Raw genomic sequence first — 20,176 nt, forward strand, 5'->3', positions numbered from 1 at the left:
ATCCCGAAATAGCGGTAGCTTATGTGTCGGGTTACCTGACTCATTATAAAATGGCTCTTTACTCATCAGTGAATCGGTTTAAGGTTGTAGACTACAGTTGCGGCATAAGAATGAAACTGATAAAAAGTTCGAGAAAACTCACATTGTGAAAAATATAGCAAAGACATTCAGGCATAAAGCGGATATTTGAAGCTTCTCCCCATATTAGAAGATAAAGTGCAATGTAAATCAGCTGTAACTGTTGTTTGTTACGTTCTTCCGGAAATCTGTGAAGTGCAAAAATTTGCATACACCAAAATTAATTACACTGCACTTTCTATTTTACATAAACAGCATATGAAGTGTAACTTCAGATACATATCCAAGTTTTTTATTATCTCACAGTAAAGCATTCAATTACCTAAGATAGGATTTACAACGCACGTAATGACACCATGAGTCATAATTTTTGAAAATTATAGCCATCAATTTTTCTACAGTTTCTTCATCGAGCTGCAACAAGAAAGGTATTTTTGAAAATTATAGCCATTACATATGGAAGAAACTAGAAAGGTATTTGCAAGGAATAATAATTCACCTCGGAAGATTCGGCTTTATTCCTTATATTTATATTAGCAAGTAATAATATAAGGTGCTCCCTTTGATTTGCCACATTCCCTTTCTTCGTATCAAGAAATAGATGAAAACGTTAATCAGATGATTCACCAGAAAAACGTGCATGACAAAAAAGTATATAGCAACAAAAGTTGACAAGTATAACTTAGATTCAAACTAGAGATTCAAATTCACACCTTCGAACAAAAAAGATAAATCAACTAAAACACTACAAACCATAATCCTTCGCAAATTTCAACCTAATTTGAAGGTACTGTTTGCAGCTTAGGAACACTCCGATTTTTGGGTTGGGCTCCTCTAATGTACATTTTGTTTAATGTGCATCAATCTAGACCATTGAATATGATGAATGGTTGAAATCATTATACTCAATCAATGAATCGACATCATAATTTGTCTGTATTCATTTACATTAGACTCTAAAGTGCAAGCTGAACATTAGAGGAACTTTTCCCCGAGTTATTCTGTTCTACATCACTTCAAACACCACATCATCATCTGAAACCTAGAAGCTACTTCCAATGGTTTAATAATATGCATGAGTCCTACCAAGTTCTCAACATTGTAACCAAAACAACTTCCAATCGAAGTGAAAGTAGGTAACTGCAAGAAAACAGCATTCATTACCTGAAACCCGAAAACTGAGGAAAGCCAATCAAGTATATCATTTACATTTTTAACCCTCTCCTTAGGAGTTGCAGAACCACCATTAGAGGTACCGAGACTTGAACGAATTATGGGCATTGGAAGATTATCCACCTTACGTAAAGCATTAAGTGCTGCTTTAATCTATAATTGCAAGGAAAAGAAACAAGAAGATAAAAAAATTAAATTTGAGGAAGATTTATGTTATATATGACAACTTCGAAAAGTTTATATCATCGGCAGAAGAAAAACTAACTATACATGTATCTCCAGATATACAAACAACAAACCTCAGGAAGTTCCATGATTGCTGGTTTAACACCAATATCATATAATGGCAGGATGTTATAGTGTTCATATTGGCCCCTTTTATTCTCAACATCAGCAGCGTATTTTTCTATCTGGTAATAAAACAACATCCTCAGTCTGCTTCTCTATTATTATTATAAGTGTTCATGGTAATCTAATCAAGCAAAACAAACCTTCTCGTCAATATTTTTCGGTACCATAGCCTTCAGCACTTCATACAATACAGTGGCAATCTGAAGATTCTTAGCCATCTCCTCCCTTCAAGCAATATCAGAAGAGTTAGACAGGGTAAATCGCATGACTCGCAAAACTCGCGAGCATAGAAGTTTAAGATTAAGCCTCACGGTTTTTTGGTAAATTCTCCATCCCGGATTCTTTGCTCATAGAATGATTGGTAATAGGTCTGCAGCTCCCTAACATCACTTTTATCAGTCAGTTTTTCTGTAAGCTCCCCTTCCTGCATCCACGGATTTTTTTACAAATATTTAATATTACTGCTACGGTTTTATTTAAGTAGAAACTAGGAAATTACAGTAGTTCTGATTTATAAATGATCAATCTACAGTTCCAAAATAATTGCTGTTTAATGTGAATATTTTTCCCGATCAATGAAATACTTTTCCTACAAACAGCCTCTTCGCTTGTGAGGGTAAGTTGCCTACATCTACCCTCCCCAGACCCACGAGGTGAGAGCCTCGTGCCCTAAGTCACCCCGTTTTATAAAAGAAATATTTTTATTAAAATAAAAATAGAAAATAATATAAGGCTGCAAATAAAATCAAAAGTTATGAATCTACAGGACACACACCATTACAAGCTCATAGAACCAGTGAGAAGCAAGAATATACCACCTTCAACAACTAAAAGAATGGCGAGAAATAAAAATTAGCTAGTTTACCTTTTCAAGTTTGTGCAAAAGGTAGGTCTTGAACTGGCGAACACCACGCCCACTTGATGTTGGATCCATCGTATGAGCCTTCTCAAATGCATGGAAACGACCTGATTAAACAAAGAAATAAAACTCATTGATATCATATACTCTTCGGAAAATATAAGTTAAAAAACACTTTTGACAGGCCGAAAGAACGCTTCCATTTTATTCTTTTTTCTCTGTTTTAAATGTTGACTTCACTAGGAACTTGTGTTTGCTGCCAGAGTAACAATTCTGCAATCAGATCTGGTTTCGATATGATACTTTACGATGATTGCTTTCAGATATATTGAGTAATATTTATTTTGTTTCTCATATCATTTTGTGGTATTCTATTCTGGCCACTGTTTAGAATGACTGAAGCTTTATATCCCTCATTGGAGAAGGAGCTCAGTGATGATCAGAGTTGCTTCTCCAACTCAATACAAACTGGTTAGTCTGCTTCCAAAGCCGAGACCTTGAAGTCTGTCTCTAAGGATGTGTTATTTTTTTAGGAATCAAGGTTCCGTAGTTGGACTAAACCACGAGTTAAACAAGTGCTAGCAACTATGGCCATCATCTTTCACAAACAAAAACCGCAATTTGCATAGCATAAAAATCTGGATGATGCTTGAAGGAAACATATGTTAAGTATTTTGGCGAAGTATTTGTAGCTTTACACTTAAAACAAAAATGACTAATAATTTAGCAGAATATCCTTATGTACATTCAGAGAGAATATTTTTCTAATCAAGAGTAACAGAGATCAGAAAAGGTGAAAGTAATGTAAATCATAAATTAGATAAAATAAAAACATTCATATTTCTTCACATAGAAGCTAAAGCCTCTGGCAGACATGATTCATGACATCATATGAAGACTTCTTATTGCACCACCACTTTCGTCGTTACCAGGGTAGTTTGTGTATTTATGAGAACTTTGATATTTCTCTAATCTTATTTACCGGAAATCATTGGACCTTGTTTTGTTGTTTGATTATTGGTGGGAATAACATGGCCGAGTTAGAAGCGTCGATGAGTGGCAGTAGCACAAACCATAGCTGAGATAAGGGAGCAGACAAGCAGTGACCAACCCCAATTTATTGTAGACCATATTAAAGGGTAGGGCTATATGGAAAAACACTTAGCCACTAGAGCAATTTTTGTAGACATCGAAGCCTCTGTAGTTCTTTTTGTCAGCTACCTTAACTGGAATACTTAACAAAGGAGGAAAAAGACAAAGTTGTCCTCTGCACTCGTAAGGACGAAAAATTATTACATGGTACAGGAACAATGATCTCAGTCAAATCCTTATCATTGACTTTGTTAATGAGGGGAGTAACTCGGCATGTGTTTAAATCATGCCTAGGAGAATGAGACAAGCAATGTGAGACTTACTTCCAATGAACCAAATCATATACAACAAGGCGAATGGTTAACTTCTTTTTACCAATGACTAAGGACATCTTCCGGCCACCAGATAAAAGTCGGTCGATAGCATATTAAGGTTCTATTTAAACCATGAAGCGAGTCGACATGGACTTACTTCCCAACAGATTTAAAACTAAAAGAGTTTATTCAAAATCAAAGATTATAATGATGAACATACCTACTTGTTGCAAACTAAAAAGAGTAAATAGTAATTGCAATGATGAATAAAGAGAGAGAAAGATACTAACAAAGATATGCAACTCTTCTATTCTCCTCTTCAATCTCAACAGCTGCTCTAAGAATTGGAACAATAACAGCAAGTGAAGAAGGAACAATTTCACTATCAACACCACCTTCCTCATTAAGCAACTCAACATTCCTTGTTGGTGCTCTTGTAAACCTTCTTGATGGTGGTCTAGGCACCCCAGATGGACCCTTTGTGCCACTACTACTAGCCATGAACAAAATGATCTTGCCCAATGAAGAAAAATGATATTTTTATTGTTCACATAGAATGAAACATAGTTAGTGATGATGATTGGGTTTGAGTGAAGAGTTGGGGATACTAAACTTGTCATGTTTTTTTTTGTGTTTCTGGTATTGGGGGGATAAAAAGATTGATACTTTGATTGAGTAAGAGGTTTTGGAATTGGTGAGAAAGTAAGGAAAAGAATAGAGTAATGAAAAAAGAAAGGATGAGTGTTGAATGCACTTTTGCTTTTGATGATAAAGAAAGGAAAGAAGAAGAAGAGTAACACAAACATGTTGCTTTTGTTCTTTATGTTAATGGGGGAATGATGATGTTAGTCATCAATCACCACTTCCCGACATTGTGCGAGTGCTGATAATCATTGTCTTGTCCCGTCCATAGGAGCACCTCTTTGTTTGTTTATCTTATCATATTATTTGTTTTAAAGTGTGGTTGCGGTAATGATTATGATTCATGCAATTGTTGTTGTTGCAAGCAGATTACACCCTTTTTTGTGTGAATTATTTTGTGAATAAAAAATTATTTTTGAATTCAATGCAGCGTGGTGATTCGGTCTGATGCGGTCCAAAAGTGGTCCGATGTGATTGCCTTGCAGCCAATGCGGTTACGTTGCGACCTCATACAGCCGCATCTGTGTGATTCGGAATCACACCATAATTACGGTGGAATGCAATATTGCGGCAAGGTTTGGAATACTGGTCAATAATGTCAAATCTTCATTAGAATTCATTCGTTCTTTCCCAATCTCGCAAATTTTTGTATTATACTCAACAATTATTCAAATAAACAAATATCAAAATGTTTGAATACATAAATTTATTTTCTTCCTTAGTTAGTAAATATGTGGTAATATTCATACGAATGATTATTTTAATGGTGATTGTATAATTATGTTTTGTTCCCATTTTTTTCTTTTTGATGAGTTATGTTCAAATCTTTTCTTCTTCATCCATAATCATTGTGGCGGTGATTATACGAGTGATTTCTCTCCCTTTACCTAGTCATGAATTCAGTGATTTAAATTATGGTGCTATCGTAATTGCGGTAATAATTATAGTTATGCAATTGTGATTATTGTGGTCATTTTGATACGATTAGCCGTCACTGTTATCTGAATTGTTTCGTAATTAAAAAATACTTTTGAATTCGATGTGGTTTAATATAGCCCAAATACAGGCTGGTGTGATTGAGTTGCGGTTCAGTGCATAATTTGAATCTTGGATAAATTATATTAGTAGTGGTTGCTTTTATCATCGATAATCATTCCAATAGTAATTCTATCTAGAAATTTTGTAATTTGTACCATATTTGCAGCGATTTTTGTGAAACAAAAATGATCATTTGATTATTCCCAATAAATTATATGTAATAAACTTAAAGCTTACTAAGATTTAGCTTAATGAAAAATATTAGATGATATTTTAACAAATTTTTAAATTTAACTATATACGTTATAGGAAATATAAGTACTATATGAATAACATCATATACAATAAATTTGTCAACATAGTTACTAAATCTATACTTCTATACTTCTATATCTATCTATATCTATATATAAAGCCAAAACATGGTGTAACCACCACCATGGCATAATTTCTATATTCCTATTTTGCCCTTCAAAATTTTAATTTAAAAAAACCATATAATCCTATATAACCACCTCAAATATATTAACTATAAGTTGCATATTTATACTACTTAATAAAGGAAAAAATAACCTATGAAATTATTTTGGATTTTCCTATTTCATATTTTATAACTTCTAATTTTATTGTATAAGATATATTTTCATCTATATATACTTATACTACTAAACATTTATTTCATATTTTATAACTTTCTAATTTTATTTATAACTTCTAATTTCATATTTATATATACTTATATCAATAAACATTTATTTCATATTTTATAACTTCTAATTTTATTTTATAACTTCTAATTTCATCTTTATATATACTTATATTACTAAACATTTATTTCATATTTTATAACTTTCTAATTTTATTTATAACTTCTAATTTCATATTTATATATACTTATATCAATAAACATTTATTTCATATTTCATAACTTCTAATTTTATCTTTACTAGCGTGTTGAGAGGCAGAGTAGTGCATGTCAACCCGCTTTCCTATTGTTTGTAATGTGTATGTATTCTACATATTAAGTTGTATTATATATTGTAATTTGCAGTTGAATATATATTCATTTAAGGTAATTGTTCAATCTTAAAGAAAGGATGCATATACAATTGTGTTCATCAAGAATAGAGTCTTTTGATATCTTTACTTAATTTTATTTTCTAGCATGCTAACAGGCACTACCGGATCTGTCAACCCGATTTCATATCATTTGTAATGTGTATTCTACGTATAAAAGTGATTTTTTATCTAATTAATTAAAATCTATTGAGTAAATCTATTGCATTGGTCACAATATATATCCATTAAATTAAAAAATAGGAATGCATGAAATATATTGCATTGGTCACAATGTATGCAATTGAGTAAATAGTATGTGAATATTTGACATTTAAAACTTCCAGACTACATGTTACAAACAATATGAAAGCGGGTTGACACACACAGTAATACCTGTCAACACGCTAGAAAATAAAATTAAGTGAAGATATCAAGACTCTATTCTTGATGAACACAATTGTATATGCATCTTTTCTTTAAGATTAAACAATTACTTCAAACGAATATATATTCAAGTGCAAATTACAATATATAATACAACTTAATATGTAGAATACACATTACAAACAATAGGAAAGTGGGTTGAACACGCTAGTAATAATAAAATCTATACAAATTATGATATAAAATTTATTTATTAAAAATAAGTTTATGAATATGTGAGTAGATGCATGACAATTATCATATACCAATCATAATCTATAAGCTATTATTATTATGACAATTTTGTCATTAACAATTACTATTTCTATCTTTATAACTAGTTTTAAATAACTAACATCAAATATATTTTCCTGATAATTATATTATATATGTCAATAAACTTTTCATTTCTCTATAACAATGAATGGATGGGTATTTTTAGATGTTTACATATTTTTTTATGAATTTGATGGTCGTAACTATTTTGATTAATTTTTTTAACCTACAATTTGAAAAATGTGACATATAATTATGGACAGAGGAAATATGAATTCACAGTTCAAGTAAGAGAAAAACACGTATGCACTGATAGTGCATGAGTTTTATATACTATCATGATATAATTTATTATTAATATTTAATTATTGTTAACTTTTCTAAAAAATTAATTCAATTGAATGATGAATAATAAAGTGCATATGTATAAATTTTTACACTAACAATATATAGATTTTACGATCTTCAAATAATAATAAAGATATAGACCATAGTTGCACTAGATGTACATATAGCAACATAACGTGTGTCATAAAAAGCAAGCACTGCACAAACTGACAAACTGAGAAAAGTTGTTCACTCTCTGAATTTCTATTTAGACACTCACTTTTGTGAAATCAAGAATGTAAAGTAAAATATCTATGATATGATATGGGGTTAACTAATACTAAAATATAGTCTATGAGAAATGTTTTATATTGCCGAGTATAGTGCCAAAAGGGTCATTGAATCGCCATCTAGATGTGGTGAAAAATAAGGAAGGATCTCGTACTTACATGAATAGGTGCAGATAAAGAAGCTAGCTCAGTGGTCCAGGATACGAACTCGAATATGGAATGCATTCTCACATGTAAATCAATGAAAATAGTAGATGTGATAATTACAATGAGAATCAATTTTAAGTGTTTATAAGAAACTACTTAAAAAATGCAATGGAGTTAAACGTTACAAGTTTTGGTTTGGTACACCATTAAGAGAAGATCGAGAAACAGAGTGTTATAATTATAGATAAGAAATAAAAATGGGACGTGATGGATGTAAAACGAATAAATGATATGATCATATCCTTAAAGTTTGTAACAAAAGAAAACACATTTGATGTTATTAATGCTTATGCGTCTCACGTGAGGTTAGAGGAACATCAAGATAAAATTTTGGGAGCTTTTAGAATGTGAAGTCCAACTAATACCTTTAAGAGGAGATCTTTTCCTAATAAGGGCTTAATGGACATGTAAGGAAGGAAACTAGAGGATTTGAAGATTGTTATTGAGTTATGGTATAAGGGAATCAAATATGGAAATGACCTGAATTTTAGAGTTGGATGTGAAAGAAGCTTTGAAAAGAGTGGAGAATGACACAGTGGTTGGACCAGATAACTACCTGTTTAGGGCCGGGAGGTTATAGGATAGAGGAACAATAGTTAACTCATAAAGTTGTTTAGTAAGACATTGAGTTCTAAAAAGATGTCAGACAAGTGAAAGAGAAACATGTTAATCTTTATTTACAAGAACAAGAGCAACATACAAAATTGTACAAGCTATAGAAGATTAAGCTCATGAGTTTATATTATGAATTAATGGAGGGAATAATTGGATGTTATATGTAGATAATATTGTACAAATAGGAGGCTCGGGAGATGAATTAAATGAGAAGCTAAAAATATGAAGACAAACTTTAGAAGTACTTAAGTTTTATATAAGTTGAAGCAAGACAAGGTATATGGAGTGTAAGTTTAGCCAGAGGTGGACAAACCTTAGTATCGAGGTAAATATTTGAATCATAACATACTATAAGATGTAAACCATGAGATTCAAGTGGTTGGGTGAAATGGAAGAGTGATTTAGGTGTCATATATATAGAAATGTGTCACTCAAGCTTAAAGGAAGGTTTTGCCCTACAACTATAAGACTCACAACGTTATATGGAACTAAATGTTGGACAACAAAATGTCAATAAAAGAATAAATCTCATATAGCAGATATGACAATATTGTATTAGATAAGTGGACACACTATACATTATAGAATTAGATATGAATACATTAAAGAGAAAGTAAGAGCACATTCTGTTATAAAAAAAATGGCAAAATTACTCATTGGGCAATTTTGGACATGTATAGAGGGGTTATTAGAACTTAAAAGTCTCATGAAGAAGAGTGTATCAAATAAAGGTAAATACAATTTCTAAAGGAAAAGAAAAATTAAGAAAAGACATAAGCGAAACAATTAAGAAAGATTTAGATATCAATATTTTGTTAATAAACATAATTTATGATAAAACATTATGTTGTTATTCAATCCGTTTACTTGGTCATGCCTTATGAGATTAATATTTGATTGTTGTTGTATCAATTAGTTCAATTTAAAGTTTGGAGGGAAAGTTTGACATCAATTTGAACCCTCCATTATTATTAGTCATTTGAAGAATATCAAGTATTTTTGGTGTCTTATGCATTTTTACTATTAAATCAATTTTACATTCATTTAATAAATTTTTTCATATTTTATGCTTAGCCTTGTGAAGAAAAGAAAGTTAAAATCATAGAAGTTGTTGTAAGAGGAAAAAACAATAATAATTCAATCTGGAATTCCTGTCTAAAGAATCCAATATTAGAATGTGAAATTATAGTAAACTTATTGATTTATAAAAAAAAACATTTAAAAACATTTTAAAATTTACACTTATTCTTATGATTCTGTTACTTTTTGTAGTCTCACACTTTATCATTTTGTGTTGTTTTAAGTTGACCGGATTCCGTTTATCTTTGATTCTCGGTGTGACATATTAAGGGATTAGCTGTCTCACTTTTCTGTGTATCATTATGTCCCAGTCCAATAGAAATTTGACACATACTAGAAAAAAAAATTAAAAAAATATAACATAACATTTTTATGTGATTTAGTAAGATATGATTGACTTAAGACATGGAAATGGGAAGATTTCAGGACAGAAGATCCTGGTTCATATTACTAGATATTTTTATGCCAATATTAAAACAAGATATTACAATGGCACAAGTACAATTTTAACTAATCTTAAAACTAAAGGGCTAAAAATAAATCTTGATCTTGGAGTTAACCACATAAGTAAATAAATATCATATAATTTTATTATGTGGCCTTTATATGGGGATATTTTACATTAGGTAAATATGCAGAGGAATGACATTCGATTTAAATGAGTGTTATTAAATTTGGGCTAAGCAATGTCTCGGTCAGGATATTGAGTCAATGAATTATAGGGTAGACCAACAAGTTAATAGTTGGATCGATCGACTTGACTTACATTAAAAAAATTAAAAAATTCATGATACTAGCTTAAATGATTTAATAATTATATACACCAAATTGAAAACAACGTCAAACAACATATGTGTCATGCTTTAATTCAACAAAAATATACAATACATTTAAAATTTAATTAAACAATGATATTTTTGCTATAACATAAGTTATCAATTGACAAACATAACTACAAATAAATTAAAAGTATCTAATGTGTTCATCTCAAAACTACATTATTTTGTTTGACTCAGTCGGTCCAACTAGTCCGATCATCTGAATACTTGATTTTAGGTGTAAATCGATCGAATCAATCTAAATTTGAAGCAAAACTGAAAAACTCAGACTGGTCAGATATCTAATTTATGGTTGAATCGATCAAACTAGTCGATTTGAGCCGAGTTTTATAGCACAAATCTACATTACATTATTATTAAAAGTGTTACATGATATATTATTCTCTATATTTACTACCCTTCACTTTTTTCTTTCTCTTTCCTAATCCCCAATCAAATAAATTCCCCTTCTTATTTCATTTTTTTTTCTTTCTAAATTAGACAAATCCTTGAAATTTTGTCACTTATAAAAAAATCCCCAATTATATAGGAAATTAAAGTTTGACTTAAAAAAATCACTTCATCATCCACAATTGATTTATATTACTTTTATTTGAATGTCAATGATAATTAACAAATCAATGATGAATGATTTATAGACAGTATAAAAAAACTCTTACATTGTCATTATATACATATTAAATCCTATAAACAATTGTAGATGACACATTCAATCACATAATTATTTGCTTCTATACAAGCTCTTCATCCTATAAATCCAACTCTAAAATCGTATTTATGTGAAATATCTTCATGAGTTTCAATAAAAGAATGAACAGGATCCTCATATCTTAGCTACATTGTTTTGGTAAAACTACAAATTACTTGTTCATTTTTTATAACTATACAAACCACTCTTAGTTTATTCTACTTGAATGAGAATAAGGTTAAAATGTTAAACATTATATTTTCATTTAACATTTATTAAACCCAACCTAATTTTGATTGGATCTGAGATGAGATTCTTAAAACCTACTCTCATTTGTCTTATAATTATATTCAAAACGATCTAAAAAATTAAAATTTGATGAAGGTAAAAGTTTATAAACCCTCCAAAATTTATATCTTTTGTAAAAAATTATTATAATTTTTTTGGTCCATAGTTATTATTGAACTTTATTTCTTAGTAAAAGTAGTATGTTCATGAAGATAATATTAAATTATTAATATATTAATAAGGAAATCATTACTATCTGACTTACATTAATATCAATATGACATCTGGCCAACATCAATGATGATCGATAAAATTCATTGTCAAAATATAAATTGATTGAGAATGATAAATGAAGTAAATTTTATAATTAAAAAAGACAATATTTATATCTATACTTTTATTTATACTATATATAAAGCTAAAACTTAAAATAACTACTACCATGATTTATTTTCCTATTTTGCCTTTAATATTTTTTATTTCTAAAGTAAAACCCTAAATAACTATAATAATACATCACTTTAAGTTGTATATTATAATAAATACAAAAATTATAACATGAAGTACATATATTAAAAAACATTTTAATTATCTAAAATAAAAAATATAAATTTAATACTTAATATCATAAAATAAAAATGCGGGTCGCTAGACACAAAGTGTCTATCAACACGCTAATAATAATAATGATAAATAAAAAATTAAAATTAAATAACAAATGAGAAAATTATTTCTAAAATTAAACGCATGCCTTAAAATTTTCACTATAGTTCATATTTCACAATCCCTAATAATAAGAAGAAAAAGTCAATAAGATTTTAGAAAACACGTGGAGATAAATGGGTTGTGAAAAGTAGGTTCTAGAAGGTGATAGATACACATGGAAAATTGAAAAGTACACTAATCATAACATCACCATCTATTTGAAGACTTTGTTTTAACCGACATTCTAGTTTTCAAACGTTGCTTCTGTGTTCCTTCCCCTTCATCTTCTTAGGTAAATCTCTTCCCTCTTTCAATATATAATGTTTCTTTTGTTTTCCCTTTCAGTAGATTCTGATAATTGAAAACCTTCTTTTCTCAGGGTAGGTTTTGAATTTGGGGTGCCCAATTTTTGTTTACATATGTAAATGTTTGAAAGTTTGTATTTTTGGGTTTGGTTTTCAATTGGGTCGTGTTCCATTTTGTTAAAAGTATGATTTTTTGGGTTCAAAATGTGAAATTCTTTTGTGAGATTTATATGGGGTTTCTCTGAAAATATTCGTTATGTTATGTGGATATTATTGGATTTCTGTTTTAATGGTTTTGTATAGAAAGATGTGTTTTATTGTTCTTCCAGATATTTCTGGCAAAATGTTATTTTGGATGTGGTTTTTCTCTTTTATCCTTGTTTCACCCCATTTAAGAGGATAATTTATGTAGTTTGATCCCTAACATCGTACTATGTTTGCAACTTTAGTCCTTAATTTAATTTTATTAGAATTTAGTTCCTAAATTGTACAAGTATGTGTCATTTTGGTCCTTTTGTTGCTCGATTATTGTATGTGTTGTACACATAATTTTAAAAAGGGACTAAATTGCAAATACGCAAGTGTGTTGGTATATAGGATTATGATGATGAAAGTGAGATTGGAAGTGCAAGGAATCGAGGTGTTTGGATAGGCCTTTTTGTTGGGAAGTAAATCCCTATATTGCCTCATTTTCTTAGGCATTACTATTGGACTACTCCTCTCATTGCCACTTGGTTTTAAGATGGAACCTTAACATGATTTCAGAGCCAGAGTCCGACTTATTTTTTCGGTTTTCATGGGCCAAAAGATACACTTTAGTCCTGGGTCAAAGATAACATTCGCCCGGTCTGACGGGCTTTTATGGAGGGGGCATGTTACCACATCGCCTGACTCATTCTCTTAGGCATGGTTTAAATACTTGTTAGACTACTCCTCTCATTACCAATTGGTTTTGAGATAGAACCTTAACACTTTTCTCGTAGTTTTGCTATGGTTTTTACTTGCTTATTCCACCTAGATGTTTATCTTCCATCTAAACATAGTCCAGATTCTATTATCAATACATAATTAACTAGTAGCTTGATCTTGCTATGAAAAATCTAATAGTTTGAGCTTTATTAGCTAATGCCTTTATTGTTGATTCTGTAGGTTCCTTCTATTGGTGTATTTACATCCCTCTTTAAGTGTACTTAAGTGGTTGACTAATTTTATATTGACATAATGGCAGAGGTATGTTGACTAATGTTGTTCATAATGTTTTGGTTCATTCTGTACCATATAATATCCTCTGCTAGTACTTCACATTTTGTAATTGTTAGTTCATAATCACTATAATTAATTGCAGGAAGGTCACAGGGTAACTCTAAATGTTTATGACTTGAGCCAAGGACTTGCTCGACAGCTTTCAACGAGTTTTCTGGGGAAAGCTATTGAGGGTATATGGTGAGTGCTTTGATTTGTTGTTGGTTAGAGTAACATGTTCTCAATTTGATCCCATAATACCAAGGCGTTGGTCTTGTGGTGTAAGGCCCCAATGGATATTCGGGTAGGCCAAAATAATAAATGTTCGATTTTTGGGAGTCACATTTGTTAGGAAGGGCAGTTATGAATCCTGAAAGTGATTAGTTCTTTAACCATAGATTGAGGAGGGTCTGGGGGAGCTCTCTGTTCTCGGCTCTCCTGTAGCTGAATCCTCTGGAACCACAAAAATCCTTAGCTAGAATGGGATATGTGGATGTGTTATGTTACCTGAGATGTATAATTAGTGTAGAAATAGATATGGCGACGACCGATGGGTATTACCAGTGTTTTAAATTACGGTTGCGGTCATGGTTGCGGTTTCTGTAACTGTGGTGTGAATTATTTTGTGAGTAAAAAATATTTTTGAAAGCGATGCGGTCTAATGCGATCCAAATGCAACCCGGTGCGGTTGCGGTCACATCATTGTGATTCGGTGTCAAACTGCAACTGCAGTATGATGTGGTTGCGGCGGTCACCACAACCGCAATATTGCGGCCGCATCATGTGATGTGGTCCACAATTTTAATCACTGGGTATTACTTTTTGTTAGCATTATCATATTGTGCCTTATTTTATTTCTGGCATGTTGTAAAGTTATAATTTCTCATACTTCGTTTGCACCTCAGGCACACAGGAATAGTGGTTTACGGTAATGAGTATTACTTTGGAGGAGGCATACAACATTGTCCCGCGGGAACAACACAATATGGAGTTCCACTGAAAGTGGTAGAATTAGGTGTCACACATGTGCCGAAGGATGTCTTTGAAATGTATTTGCAGGAAATCAGTCCATGGTACACGGCTGAAGCTTATAGTTTGCTCACCCACAATTGCAACAACTTCAGCAATGAGGTTGCGCAATTTTTGATCGGAGCAACTATCCCGGAATATATTCTAAATCTCCCTAATGAAGTTATGAGCAGCCCCATGGGGGCTCTTGTATGTAAGTTATCATCTAGGACACTTTTCTTCAAAAGTTTAGATACAAAATTGTTCCGTGTTGTCCTCTCTATAGACATGGATATATTTTCTCAGTGTGCTATATTGTTATGATAGAACAATTGAAAAGAATAGTTATTTGAAGTGTTTATCACATGTATATAAACCAATGTCATGTTAATTGGTAGTGAGAATTGAGAAATACTTTTAGGCACTGTCATCTGAATGTGAAACTTTTCGAGTTCTAATGATTTTAATGTATTTTTGCATTTCTATATCAATTACTTTCTCTTGTAGCGTCCTCCACTTGTCTCTGATATTATTTCCAACTGTAATATTGTTGTTTTAGTGGATTCTCCGATCCGAAAGTTGTATGATATGTGAAGTTTCGACCACAATGTTTGTTAATGTTCCATTGCAAGTGTGCAATCTTTGATGTCTATTTAAGAAGCTTTTATCTTAATGTTAATACGCCCTTGTTTCACCATAATTTGACATCGTTTATTTTCGGATTTTGCAGTACCCATGATACAGAATTTGGAGGCAACAATGAGATCCGGTGGAGTTCCAAAAGTACCACAATTCAGTCCTTCAACAGCAGCTCCTTCACACACTGCTCCAGCCACAACTGCGAAGGCTTCAGGCAGTACTAACTCATCTACAAATTCCGACAACTCGAAGACACGAGCAGAACCACAAAAGCCTTCACCTAACGTTGTTGCAGGAGATCCTCTTGGCGATGCACGCGGTAAGGTTCAAGACGAGATCATCAAAGAGTTTACCGCGATCATGGCAACCGGGACAATGCGGGCTAGCGAGGCTGCAGCCCTTGCTACTAAAAGGGTCATGCAAAAATATGGGCATGCTGCTGTGTCACAGAGTTAGCAATGGTTATGTTATTGTGCCTTTAACATCTTTGTTTCATTGGAAAAGTTCAAATATTGGTGTTATATTTGACAATTGATCTCTTATGCAATATCACTTTGATTTATAATTGTTATGGATTGAATTTGGGAAGTGGAATTACTCATTTTACTTAATATCTATTTATGATTATATATATGTTATGATTATATGAGTAGATCTAAACTATTAAATATTTATAGAATTTATGGCTATGATGGACTTCTTCAAGTGGTCCCCACTTTATAATAAATATAAGGTTAAAGAAATTTTTAAAAGGATGATTAAAAATGTGTAACTAGATCCCATACTTCAAAATTATTTGTAATTAAATTACTAAACTTTTTAAGTTAACCATGGTTTCCATGAACATTAAAATCTTTTGGATTGAAAATTTAATTTTGATTTATTGTTTGTATTTTGAGAACTTCAAAACTATGGAGTCACGAGGAGATTAAAGACTCAAGTCTCATCCACTACAAATACTACCATTTATCTATCAAAAAAATTCAAAAGTGTTTAAAAATAATTATAGTTAAATCATTTTTAATTTTACAATTTATTTTTAAAAAAAAAACAAAATATATATTTTTTATAAGACAAACAAAACACATGTATATAACAAAAAAAATATTTATATTAGTTGCCATAAAAGTGTAATGAATGTAAGATATACATTCTATGCTAAGCAGAGGAATCTAGTGTTATTGGTAAAGTAGTCTCTTCATTTCTTATACTCAAGTTCTCATTTTCCAACTGCATTGTAGCTTCTGTTGATCTGTTAAAAGTATCATAAGGAATGTTGATTCCGGCAAAACCGACCATGACAGCCGCTGCTCCAAGGTAATCCATCAGTCGAGGAGCGTTGCCAGTCACGGTATCCACGATGGCGGCCAATGGGACCTGAATTGTTAGTCCAGCTGTAGCTACTGTGGTTGATGTAAGAATAACAGCCTTGGCCCATAAGTAATCACTTAGCACATTATCAAGCAATCCTAGATTTCATAGGAAACAATGCATATATTATCAAATGTTCAAGTCCAATATAGTAGAATGATAAAAGTAGATTTTTCAACACAAGAAAATGTTTTTTATGTAAGGAAGAAAAGTTGCTAGTTATGGGTGACACATAAAGGTTATATCTAAGAATAATTTACAACTCCTCTAAGTTCAAGATGCAAACATAGCCTCTTCGTTTGCAGGGATAAAACTGTGTACATCTACCTGCTCCGGACCTTACTAAGTCGGAGCCTCGTGGACTAGGCCGCCCTATATTGGTGAAAAAGCTCTTGAATATGGTTCTGGGACTGGAAGTAACAAAAACACCTTGCCTTACAGATTAAGCTCTCTTTACTACCAGAAGACATGGTGATTGCAGTAAGGTTCCTATTAAAAGAAAACTAATCACCTGCTATTAGTAACGAAGATCGATAACCTTGATACCACGAATAAGAACCTAATAGTATAAGTATAATGACAATATGAAATAATGTAAAGTTCTGCATTTTAAGTTCAATAATTCTAATATCCACTATATTTCAGGGAAATTCCACTCAGTCTCTGGGTTGAATTTTGTAAGATATCTATTCTGCTAATGTTGGTGCTCGAGTGTCGAACATTACTTGAGAGTTGCGACTTACAATATCTTAAATAACTAGCTACAACAACAACCAAGCTTTTACCCTACTAGGTGATGTCGGCTACAAGAATCTTAAATAAATCATAACTCATACTAACAAATAAAAAACATTTTTGAGAAAAAAACTAATTAGGACTTACAGAACAAAAGTTATGCACAATGGAAAGAAGTGGGTGGTTTCTTAGTTCATTCCTAATGTTTCCTATCTCGGTTCAGCCGATGATGGCATGAACCTTATGGAGTAGGCCACCCTTTACTGTTTTCTAAATTCTTGCATTAAGAGATTTTATAACTAGTACAAACTAGTGCTCAATTTTTCAAGCATAATAATTTAATGCGCCACAATTATTCTCATGATTGCATTAACTATCCACTTTTATTAGCATGATAAATCAATATGAAACAATTCATCCCACGATAGCCAAAAATGATTTAAGCGCGGAAGGGAAAGAAGTTCGGGTCAGTAACAAAGTCTTGGCCAATAAGATGAATCCTCTATTTGACATTGGCCAATGCTAGGAGAATCTTTTTAGCTAAAAAGGGCGGGAAAGATATTAGGAGAAACTCTCTTTACCCGAAAAGGAAATAATATAACTTTTTCTACAATTGCTTACCTTTAAAATATAGAATTTTGCAACATTAAGTAATTCAGAAATCTAACTTTATATACTAGATTTGCTGCAATATCTACGATTACAGATTTCTACTAATAATATATGTGATTGTGATTGTGATTGTAGAGACCGATTTCCAACATCATATAGACTTCAATAGACAGCACAGGCAATTATGCCATATATAAACAATGAACAGTTTCTGAAAGAATGTGCATAGTTGTATATCTGATATGCTATTAGTAGAACATAAAATGACCCTAGATAAAAATATATATAAGTTTTGAGGATTTGGTAAAGTTAAAATAGGCATGTCCTTGAATAGCGAATAGAAGAAAACAGTTTTTGCAGCAAAACATGCGAAGAACTTAACCAAATTTTCAAATTCAAGAGAAAAAGTTAAAAATGATGAATGCTAACCTTTACCAATAATGAGACCAAATTGCCTCCATGTAAGTGTATGAAAAGGTTCCACCGTGGTGAAATGAAGTATGAGGGCAACTGGAAGAAAAATCAAAATATTGAAAAGGCCAAGATATCCTAGAAACTGAGCCATACTGGCTTCACCACTCTTTCCATCATCCTCGGGTAAATTCTTGCGAATAAGGGTTATATAAATTGCATATAACCCTGCTGAAACAAGTGCGAATATGTCTCCGAGAAGAGGATTTGATGCAACTGTACTTAAACCATTTTCTGAATCACCAAGACTTACAATTATCGATCCTCCCATGCAAAGAAGAACACCAAACAGCTTTAACCAAGTAAAGCTCTCACCCAAGAATGCTAGGGAGACCAAGAATGTAAAAAGACTGGATGCACTGCTTAAGATTGTGTTCGACTGCATACAACATTAAAAAGTAACTAATTTAAGCGAAATAACAGAGGAAAAAGAACTTGAAATCCGAAAGGTACAACCCAAATTCCGTGTATACTTACTGTAACTGTAGTATACTTCAGTGACAGATTAAAAGTGAGTTGAGCGAAAAACCAAAACGGGCATACCAATAGACTAACTTTGGCCACTCTCCACCGAGTCCAACGCCCCTTCTCATCCAGCTGATTACCAACATTTCCAATCGAATTAACTTGATCAGACAACCCATCTACCACCTTTCCCGTTAACAACAATTCAGAAAGACCAATCCTTTTCCGACCAACATCATCATCAATCTCTTCCATAATAGCCGACGACGATTCACCGGCTTTGATGCCAACATCATTATTTTCAAGAAGGACAGCCTGCTCTGACTCCCTTAGCCCTTCCAAATTATGATCAATTTTATTCTCATTCCTCCGAAACCATAAACCCCCATGATAATCCTCAAAATACCTCCCAATTTCAACAATTGGGATCAACACCACAAACAATGAATTGCATATGTAAGTAACAAGAAATGGCGAAACACCGGCATCAACAACAGATTGCACTACAAAGCTAGCAGCTATCCATATTGTAGCTACAAGAAATATATAAAACAATCCCACACCCCATTTCCATGCTTTACTACTAACATCTTTTGAAGAACCCATTTTTATATGTGAATAAAAAATTCCAAAGACTAAAAGTGTAAATCAAAATCTAGATTACCCAGAAAGCAAAAACTTTTCTAATGGAAAAATTATGAATACCCATCTCTCAATTCAAGCAAAAAATCACCTGAAAGCAGCAAAAAAAGTCAAATTTAATTAAAAAATAAAATAAATTGAAATTTGGTAATGGATTAGGATGAACCTGGATGAGAAATGATGATGGTTCATACTATGATGAAGAAACAGGTTAGATTCTTGTATTTAAGTGTTAAAACAATCATTGGTCGTTGAAGAAGATTGAAAAAACCGGAACGGTGGGTTGACGAACCGGTGAGCCAGACCGGGTCCTGAATTTGAGCCTATTTCGTTGGATGAGTT

General features: G+C 32.0%; 3 protein-coding genes and 1 long non-coding RNA gene across 6 annotated transcripts in view; 1 reads left to right on the plus strand and 3 right to left on the minus strand.

Annotated features, from left to right (window-relative positions):
- Nucleotides 1-4,640, minus strand: part of LOC109352544 (callose synthase 7-like) — a 42,223-nt gene extending 37,583 nt beyond the window's left edge. For both annotated transcript variants that reach the window (XR_002108367.1, XM_019594579.1), the window contains exons 1-9: nucleotides 4,158-4,640; nucleotides 2,468-2,568; nucleotides 1,914-2,026; nucleotides 1,743-1,827; nucleotides 1,551-1,661; nucleotides 1,243-1,404; nucleotides 578-661; nucleotides 401-492; nucleotides 143-266 (exon numbers count right to left, since the gene is read on the minus strand). Coding sequence is in view for 1 of the 2 variants with exons in the window: in XM_019594579.1 (XP_019450124.1) it covers nucleotides 143-266; nucleotides 401-492; nucleotides 578-661; nucleotides 1,243-1,404; nucleotides 1,551-1,661; nucleotides 1,743-1,827; nucleotides 1,914-2,026; nucleotides 2,468-2,568; nucleotides 4,158-4,368 (1,083 nt within the window). In the remaining variant the exon portion in view is untranslated. The remainder of the gene's footprint in view (nucleotides 1-142; nucleotides 267-400; nucleotides 493-577; nucleotides 662-1,242; nucleotides 1,405-1,550; nucleotides 1,662-1,742; nucleotides 1,828-1,913; nucleotides 2,027-2,467; nucleotides 2,569-4,157) is intronic.
- LOC109352547 (desumoylating isopeptidase 1-like) lies at nucleotides 12,529-16,152 on the plus strand. 2 transcript variants are annotated; one of them, XM_019594585.1, is made up of 5 exons: nucleotides 12,529-12,636; nucleotides 13,799-13,879; nucleotides 13,995-14,092; nucleotides 14,797-15,113; nucleotides 15,630-16,152. In XM_019594585.1, exons 2-5 carry the CDS (start codon nucleotides 13,871-13,873, stop codon nucleotides 15,992-15,994), a joined length of 789 nt encoding a protein of 262 aa, XP_019450130.1. In that variant the 5' UTR covers nucleotides 12,529-12,636; nucleotides 13,799-13,870; the 3' UTR covers nucleotides 15,995-16,152. The 2 variants fall into 2 exon arrangements, with proteins under 2 accessions (XP_019450130.1, XP_019450131.1); XM_019594586.1 differs by lacking the exon at nucleotides 12,529-12,636 and adding an exon at nucleotides 12,704-12,724.
- Nucleotides 13,306-20,176, minus strand: part of LOC109352548 — a 14,204-nt gene continuing 7,333 nt past the window's right edge. The window contains exons 2-3 of the long non-coding RNA XR_002108368.1: nucleotides 13,529-13,620; nucleotides 13,306-13,325 (exon numbers count right to left, since the gene is read on the minus strand). This is a non-coding gene — a long non-coding RNA (uncharacterized LOC109352548). The remainder of the gene's footprint in view (nucleotides 13,326-13,528; nucleotides 13,621-20,176) is intronic.
- LOC109352546 (uncharacterized vacuolar membrane protein YML018C-like) lies at nucleotides 16,660-20,056 on the minus strand. The gene is made up of 4 exons (XM_019594584.1): nucleotides 20,001-20,056; nucleotides 19,205-19,925; nucleotides 18,686-19,106; nucleotides 16,660-17,007 (listed from the first exon to the last, which is right to left on the minus strand). The coding sequence occupies exons 2-4, from the start codon at nucleotides 19,796-19,798 to the stop codon at nucleotides 16,697-16,699; spliced, it is 1,326 nt and encodes a 441-aa protein (XP_019450129.1). The 5' UTR covers nucleotides 19,799-19,925; nucleotides 20,001-20,056; the 3' UTR covers nucleotides 16,660-16,696.

The sequence above is a fragment of the Lupinus angustifolius genome, chromosome LG07 (genome assembly GCF_001865875.1).
Source record: "Lupinus angustifolius cultivar Tanjil chromosome LG07, LupAngTanjil_v1.0, whole genome shotgun sequence".
Classification (NCBI taxonomy): Eukaryota; Viridiplantae; Streptophyta; class Magnoliopsida; order Fabales; family Fabaceae; genus Lupinus; species Lupinus angustifolius.

What these genes read in the sequence shown, in the direction of transcription:
- LOC109352547 (XM_019594585.1), top strand. An exon ending in AAAGCTATTGAGGGTATATG is followed by an intron (nt 14,093 to 14,796) that starts GTGAGTGCTTTG and finishes TTTGCACCTCAG; the next exon opens with GCACACAGGAATAGTGGTTT. An exon ending in CCCCATGGGGGCTCTTGTAT is followed by an intron (nt 15,114 to 15,629) that starts GTAAGTTATCAT and finishes CGGATTTTGCAG; the next exon opens with TACCCATGATACAGAATTTG.
- LOC109352546 (XM_019594584.1), bottom strand. Translation starts at nt 19,798, where the DNA reads ATGGGTTCTTCAAAAGATGTTAGTAGTAAAGCATGGAAATGGGGTGTG. An exon ending in TGAAGTATACTACAGTTACA is followed by an intron (nt 19,107 to 19,204) that starts GTAAGTATACAC and finishes TGTTGTATGCAG; the next exon opens with TCGAACACAATCTTAAGCAG. An exon ending in TGGTCTCATTATTGGTAAAG is followed by an intron (nt 17,008 to 18,685) that starts GTTAGCATTCAT and finishes TATGAAATCTAG; the next exon opens with GATTGCTTGATAATGTGCTA.